The sequence below is a fragment of the Trichomycterus rosablanca genome, chromosome 16 (assembly GCF_030014385.1).
Source record: "Trichomycterus rosablanca isolate fTriRos1 chromosome 16, fTriRos1.hap1, whole genome shotgun sequence".
NCBI lineage: Eukaryota > Metazoa > Chordata > Actinopteri > Siluriformes > Trichomycteridae > Trichomycterus > Trichomycterus rosablanca.
The window spans coordinates 24,765,495-24,772,959 of NC_086003.1; the positions used below are offsets into that span (position 1 = coordinate 24,765,495).

At 39.8% G+C, this 7,465-nt stretch overlaps 1 protein-coding gene across 1 annotated transcript in view; it reads left to right on the forward strand.

Moving 5' to 3' along the window:
• cnksr2b (connector enhancer of kinase suppressor of Ras 2b) overlaps nt 1-3,492 on the forward strand; it is a 46,255-nt gene extending 42,763 nt beyond the window's left edge. The window contains exons 20-21 of the mRNA XM_063011197.1: nt 1,479-1,678; nt 3,243-3,492. Coding sequence (XP_062867267.1) covers nt 1,479-1,678; nt 3,243-3,293 — 251 coding nt within the window. The 3' untranslated portion in view covers nt 3,294-3,492. The remainder of the gene's footprint in view (nt 1-1,478; nt 1,679-3,242) is intronic.
• The last annotated feature ends 3,973 nt before the right edge of the window (nt 3,493-7,465 follow it).

The window sequence follows — 7,465 nt, forward strand, 5'->3', positions numbered from 1 at the left end:
TTCATGCTGTTCTTCAATGGTCAGGACTCTCCCAGGACCACAACGGAGCAGGTATAATTTAGGTGGTGGATCATTCTCAGCACCACAGTGACACTGACATGGTGGTGGTGTGTTTGTGTGTGTTGTGCTGGTATGAGTGGATCAGACACAGCAGCGCTGATGGAGCTTTTAAACACCTCACTTTCACTGCTGGACTGAGAATAGTCCACCAACCAAAAATATATCCAGCCAACAGTGCCCTGTGGGCAGCGTCCTGTGACCACTGATGAAGGTCTAGAAGATGACCAACTCAAACAGCAGCAATAGATGAGTGATCGTCTCTGACTTTACATCTACAAGGTGAACCAACTAGGTAGGAGTGTCTAATAGAGTGGACAGTGAATGGACACAGTATTTAAAAACACCAGCAGCGCTGCTGTTAAGCAGTACAACTTAGGAATCTGGTCAAGAAATGTTGGAACCCCTCAGTAATAAATTCTCTGAACACGCTTTTTAATAAACACATTTAATTAGAAAACATCTTATTGGGAAAAATCTTGTGCACTGTTTGGTCACTTAATGCCATTTATTCAGACAGTTCTCTTGCATTCTTGCCCTCTTTTATTTTACCCGTACAGACTCTCAAACACACTACACACACACACACACACACACACACACACACACACACACACACAGAATGTATCAGAGAAGTGGCTGTGACCTGAAAGGAAGTGCTTTCAGTCTATATTAATGTCTTCTCATGTAGAGGGCACAGCTCCTGGCTATTTCTACCCCCATCTCTCCTCCATTCTGCCCTTCTTAAACCTCTCTGAACAGCAGAACGAAGCAGATCATTCTACTGCACACGGTGTAATCATTTATCAGCTGTGAATCTCTTATTACTGTGCCCGGGTGACAAAAAAATTCATTTACTGAGAAATACAGTGATCTATGGAAGCACATGTGCATTGTTTAATAAAATTAACACCCGTGTGAGGTGTCATGCTGCCCCTTAATTGTAGGATTTGGTAGTGGAGGTACTCAGAATTGTGCCAGTAAACACCATGCCACCATGGTACTTTATCAGGGTTCTGGTGGGTCTAGACCACCCTGAAGCACTTGACTCAAAGCACCCTAGACCTAGATAAAGTTCAAATCCATTGAAGGGTACCACACAATTACATCTTTGGCTAGTACTCACACTACCTGCCATGGCTCATTAAAGCCCAGAACCTAAAATAAAAGAACCAATTTAGCTTACTGAATGGATCTGCCATTCAAAAACATGTAATAGGTGGATTTTGAGGGTGTATACACATTTAATATAAACATCATATTATTGGTAGTCCCCAGAACTCCCAGATTAACCATCTCAGCCTTCTCATAGCCTGTTTTAAAGGGAAATCACTCTACATAGTAACCACATCACCTCATTGATGTTTCAGTATTTACTGCTGGGTTCATGTACTTTTTTGGTGCTGTGGTGCCCTCTGCAGGTATAGAGCGGGAACGCAGGCAGCAGGCTGATTCTCTGTGTGATCTGTACCGAGCTTTGGAGAGGGCCAGTCTGTCCCCTGTGAACGAGCACATGCCCCCCACTCGTCTGGAGTACAAGCGCTCATTCGTCCGACGTGGTAACGACCCCCTGCTTAATGAGAAGCTGCACCGACTACGCATACTTCAAAATACGTTTAAGGTAAAATATAATATCTAGTTAGTAAATGTGCTGTACCTATGCATGTGCCAGTAATTAAGAATACAGCCAGATTTGTTGACACACCCAGGATTTTTGTAGCCGACACAACATGTCTATACATCAAGCGACCCACATTTTGTCCATGATTTTTACCACGACCCAGGCAATGCATCAAAACAAAACACAAGAAGAAATATACATTGTTAAAAAAATGGTTGAAATCTGGTCTCACTGTGGTTTAAGCCTCCACAAGGGGTGTTCATGTACAAGTTCATTTTGTGCCTGTTAAAAATAGTTTATTTAATTATTATTACTTTCTCTGCAACCCATTTTTGTGGGTCGTGACCCAGGGTTTGAAAAGCCCTGCTATACAGTAAAAGAATGCCTTTATTTGTCATATATACATATACAGACGTACAGTACAGCTGTACAGTACAGTTGCTTAGCATATCCCAGCTTGTCTGGACGCTGGGGTCAGAGTGCAGGGTCATCATATGGCGCCCCTGGAGCAGAGAGGGTTTATGGCCTTGCTCAAGGCCCCAACAGTGGCTGCATGGCAGAGATGGGATTCATACTCTTAACCTTAACTCTTAACCTTACTCTTAGTACTCTTAGTAATTACCCCCAACCCTTTTTCACATAAATGATTGACACATCTTACTGGTAGTAATTTAAAGTGCAGTATTTTAAAATCAGACATGTAGCTTTGCTGTAAAGACCACAAAAGCAAAGAAAACTGCATAGTAAAATGTAACTTTTAAAATGTACATTTCATAAGTATTCATTTTTAAAGCATTTTCAGAACATCAACTGGAAATGGCAGAAAATCTTAAGTTGTGATGAGACTGAAATATTTAGCTTTTTTAAGTACCAGGTAGCATTTAGGTTGTTGACCTAACAGGACATTGATAAGATAACACCATCCCTACTGTGAAATGTGATGGTGGTAGCATCATGTTATTGAAATGCTTTTCAGCAGCAGAGACAGGCAGTCTTCTTAGGATTTATGGAAAACAATTGGTGCCAATTACAGAAATATCTTGGACAAAAGCAGACTAAACTTTGCCATTAGCTTAATCTGAGATAGACGCTAAAGCAAACTGAATCAGAGTCACACTGATGGGTTAAGATAAAAAAAAATATCCTTACGTGGTCTAGTTACAGTCCTGATCTTAAGCATATGGACCTGTGGTCAGATCTCTAAACTGCTTTTCACCTGCACTCTCCAAATTACCTCCAGAACTTCAACGATTCTATGCTTTTGATGCATTATACTTTACATTACATTTACATTTGCAGCATTCAGCAGACACTTTATCAAAAACTGCTTACAATTATGACTGCAATTATGAAGCATTTGAGAATTTAGGGCCTTGTTCAGGGGCCCAACGGAGGCAACTCTCACAGTGCTGGGGCTTAAAGTGACAACCTTCTGATTACTAGCCCAGTATCCTAACAGCTGAGTTACCACTGCCCTGATCTACAAGTCTTTTTGATGTATTGTATTTCACTTACAAATCACATTTGATAAATAAATTAATAAATGTAAATTAATTTCTCACAGGACGTCCCACTTCAAGAGGCAGAGACCAAGATCATTCATCGAGATGTATAGGAACGTCATTCAGCAATCAACAAAAGTAGCAAGAGACTAGCCTATATCACACATCTGTCCTTAGAAATAAAGACTACTGACGGTAATGAAGAGATACCTCTGCACAACCTCCTTTCTCTACTTCCTCTTTGATGTTGACTCATTTCTCTATACCAGGATTCTCCTTTCATCTTTTACTTGCCATATCTCTGCACTAGGACTGGGTGATAGGATAATATGATATTGATATTGTGATACATAATCATAATACTCTTTGCAGTGCTTTTGTAACTTGATTGTTAATCGCTTTCGCCAGGAACTGACTGGTTTTTTGTTTGCATTTCTTTTGCCAGTGTAGTCTGTTGTTATGTTATTTATCTACCTCAATTTTCCAGCCGCACACACCACACCCATGCTGGCCAAGAAAAGTCACAGATTAGTACACACCCACTCTGACATGTGCAAAACTATCAACATTTTTTTTTACTAGCCAGCGGCAGATTCCTACACCTGACATGCTCAGCCCTCTGTATTCCTCCACCCTCATGCTGCCGCTTCAACCAGACAGTAGAAGTTGCTGTTGTAGTGCCAAGAAGCTGGCTATTTTACTCCAAATCTTTTCTTCTTGAGTGAGCGAATAGGTGAGTGTATGTTGCCTTACTATGAATTGGTGCCCTTTTCATGGTTGATTCCTGCCTTGGACAAGTGATTCCCACTGAAACCTTGATCAGGATAAAGCAGTTAGTAAAAATTAATTAATGATTCACTTTAAGTCCGTTTGCATGAACATAAACCTTTTAGGTACATAGTCCCATAATTATGAAAAAAAAAGAGCTCAGGTGGCACCACTGACACTTGAACCCGGGTCGGGTCTCTGTTGTTGCCTCAGAGTTGAAAGTGTGTCATTTTATTTATAATATTTATGTTATACGCTGGTTAGCAACAGCTATGTCTGAAACATCTGTACTCAGTCATTAGAAGTGGTGTCCGCATATTTTCGGCTTTATTGTTTAGGTATTTATGTGATTTGTGTTGTAGGTTAACACATGATACTTATACTGAGAGCTGAGCAAAGACTGTGGATTTCACACATCAGTACCATGTAGATTTGTGGCACAGCATTCAACCCCCAGCACATGTTCACCAAATGACTGGTGTCATCCCTCCCTGTATCCCTGCCAGCAGATTCATTGCTATTTAGGAAAGCAACGTACATTTTAATATGAATTAAAAAAAAACATATGCATTTCACCACTGAGCAGAAGTATTATGACACCCCTTCTAATTTTGTAAGTGATGTGTTGCAGCCACAACAGTTGCAATTATTACACATGTAAAACATCAGTTAAATCAGTTAAAAATACATTTGCAGCAACCATTTAGTTCCTGTTTCAGCATGACTGTGGCCCTGTGCACAAAGAAAATACTATTAGGACATAAAGAAAGTTTTTTTTTAAAGAAACACCTGTGTCCTGCACAGAACCCTGACCTCAAACCCACTGAACAGCTTCGGAATGAACTGGAACATCAACTGAGTCTTCTTGACCAACATTTGTGCCCAGCCACAAAATGCTTTTTTGTCTGAATGGGCACAGATTCTCACAGACATACTTCGAATTCTTGTAGAAAGCCTTCTCAGAAGAGAATAGATCACATAGAGGTGACTCTATTAATAGAATTAATACCATTTGTTTTTGAAACTGAATGTCCAACAAGCTCATGGTCAGGTGACCAACTACTGTTGGCAGTATAATGTATGTTATTTTTACTCATGTGCTAATATTAATGTTTGACAGATTTATTATATTTATTGTTGGTGTGAGTGAGTGATTGAGTGAGTGATTAAGTCCATCTTGAGTGACTGACACTGTGTCCATCTGTAAATCAATAAATTAACGATACACATTATTTAATGTAAAAATATCACTTTATGATTTTGTTTTATCACCCAGTCCAACTCTGTCTTCCTATATTTTTTCGACTCGTTTCTGACATTGCACAATGTGAATATGGGATACGAAGGCATTATTTTGTATATTGATATATCAAAGTCATGTTGAGATTTCTGTGTATCGTATCATTTGTATTAACTGACGTGATGGATTTTTTAACGACTGCCAAATGACTGCACATCCATTCTTAATAATGACTGCAAAAGAAACAACGCACTGACAAAAGGAAAACTAGTATTGTTGTTACTTCTGATCGTGTTGCTAGTTTTATTTGCATGACCACAAGTAAGATTTTATGTGGTGCTTGTTTAAGTTTAAACTCAATGTGTGAATTCTAGCTTCACTTGAACTATTTTTCATTACTGTAACAGAGTGTATGTTAGTATAACATATAAAATGATCATGTGTAATTACCCTTGTCAAAGAAAGTGAGTGTGTGACCCGTGTCCTTGCTTGCATCTGGTCTCTGGTATGGCCTTTAACCCCTAAATTAACCCCAGTACAATGTGAAATACCCACGGCTTTGATCGTGTTAAACTAAATGAGTTCATGAGTGAAACGCTGTCTATTTTTGTAAGCATGATATTTATCCACATGTTTGTACATGGTTTTGTATTCAGGCTGTGTCTTATTTGAAGATATAAGTATTGATCCCTTTGACAGGATACAATTTTAATGTGAAAACAACTATGTTGTACTGTATCTGCGAAATGAAATTAATTTTATCAATAAAAACTGCTTGATGTTTTGCCATATTTCTTTCATTTTTATTTACAATAAATGTCTTTTTGCCTGTGACTTTTAATTACTGGATCAGTTGTGAACAGGCGTGAACTGCGTTCTACAAGGTTTATACCATGGAAACCTAATTACACTCTGACTGGAACCAGTACAGATGCTCATTCATGTAATAATCCAATCATTCAGAAATGTGTCTATCACATACATTTTAGAGTTTAGGCAGATTTGTGCATAAGATCCAGTCACCAGCCTTTCTGCGATCAGAAACAACTTTGATTAGAGAAGTTACAGAACAATGGCCAGACTGGTTCAACCTGACAGAAAGACTATTGCAAACTAAATAACCCCTCTACAACTTTTGTAAGCTAAAAAGCATTTTAGAATGTGCAACATTTCAAACCTTGATGCTACAACTGCAGAAGGCCACATAAGGGTCCAGGAGTTTTATTTAATGTGTACAAACGTGATTGTGATATCGGCTATACAGAAAATAATTGGTTTGTCTGGGGGAGTGGGGGACAGAGAGAATTTCTCTAAACTGCTGCAATTACGACCTCTGCAGGTTTATCGATGGTGCCTGCACAAAGATGGGGGATAATGTAGATCAGTGCGTGACTCTGTATGTGAGACAGATCCCTGTATGAACCCGCCTGGTGCAGGTAAAAGAAGCGGTCAGAGAGGGATTGTGTTAGTTAGGACTGGAAGTCTGCGGCAGTAGAGGCGAATTACAATTGGATTTCGACTAGATTGGGAGAAAAATTGGGGCAAATATGCATATAAAGAAGAAAAAAAAAACATGACGAGTTGTTTATTGCTTATTGTATATTCCTTATTGTTAATAATTTAGTTCAGAATTTTTGGAAGCATCTTTACTGTATATGTACACTATATTACCAAAAGTATTCACTCACCCATCCAAATCATTAAATCCATGTGTTCCAATTTCTTACATGGCCACAGGCGTATAAAACCAAGCACCTAGGCATGCAGACTGCTTCTACAAACATTAGTGAAAGAATGGGTTGCTCTCAGGAGCTCAATGAATTCCAGCGTGGTACCGTGATAGAATGCCACCTGTGCAACAAGTCCAGTCGTAAAATTTCCTCGCTACAAAATATTCCACAGTATAACAAAGTGGAAGCGATTGGGAACGACAGCAACTCAGCCACAAAGTGGTAGCCACGTAAAATGACAGAGCGGGGTCAGGTCGCCAACTTTCTGCAAAGTCAATCGCTACAGACCTCCAAACTTCATGTGGCCTTCAGATTAGCTCAAGAACGGTGTGTAGAGAGCTTCATGGAATGGGTTTCCATGGTCGAGCAGCTGCATCCAAGCCCTACATCACCAAGCGCAATGCAAAGCATCGGATGCAGTGGTGTAAAGCACGCCACCACTGGACTCTAGAGCAGTGGAGACGTGTTCTCTGGAGTGACGAATCAAGCTTCTCCGTCTGGCAATCCGATGGACGAGTCTGGGTTTGGCGGTTGCCAGGAGAACGGG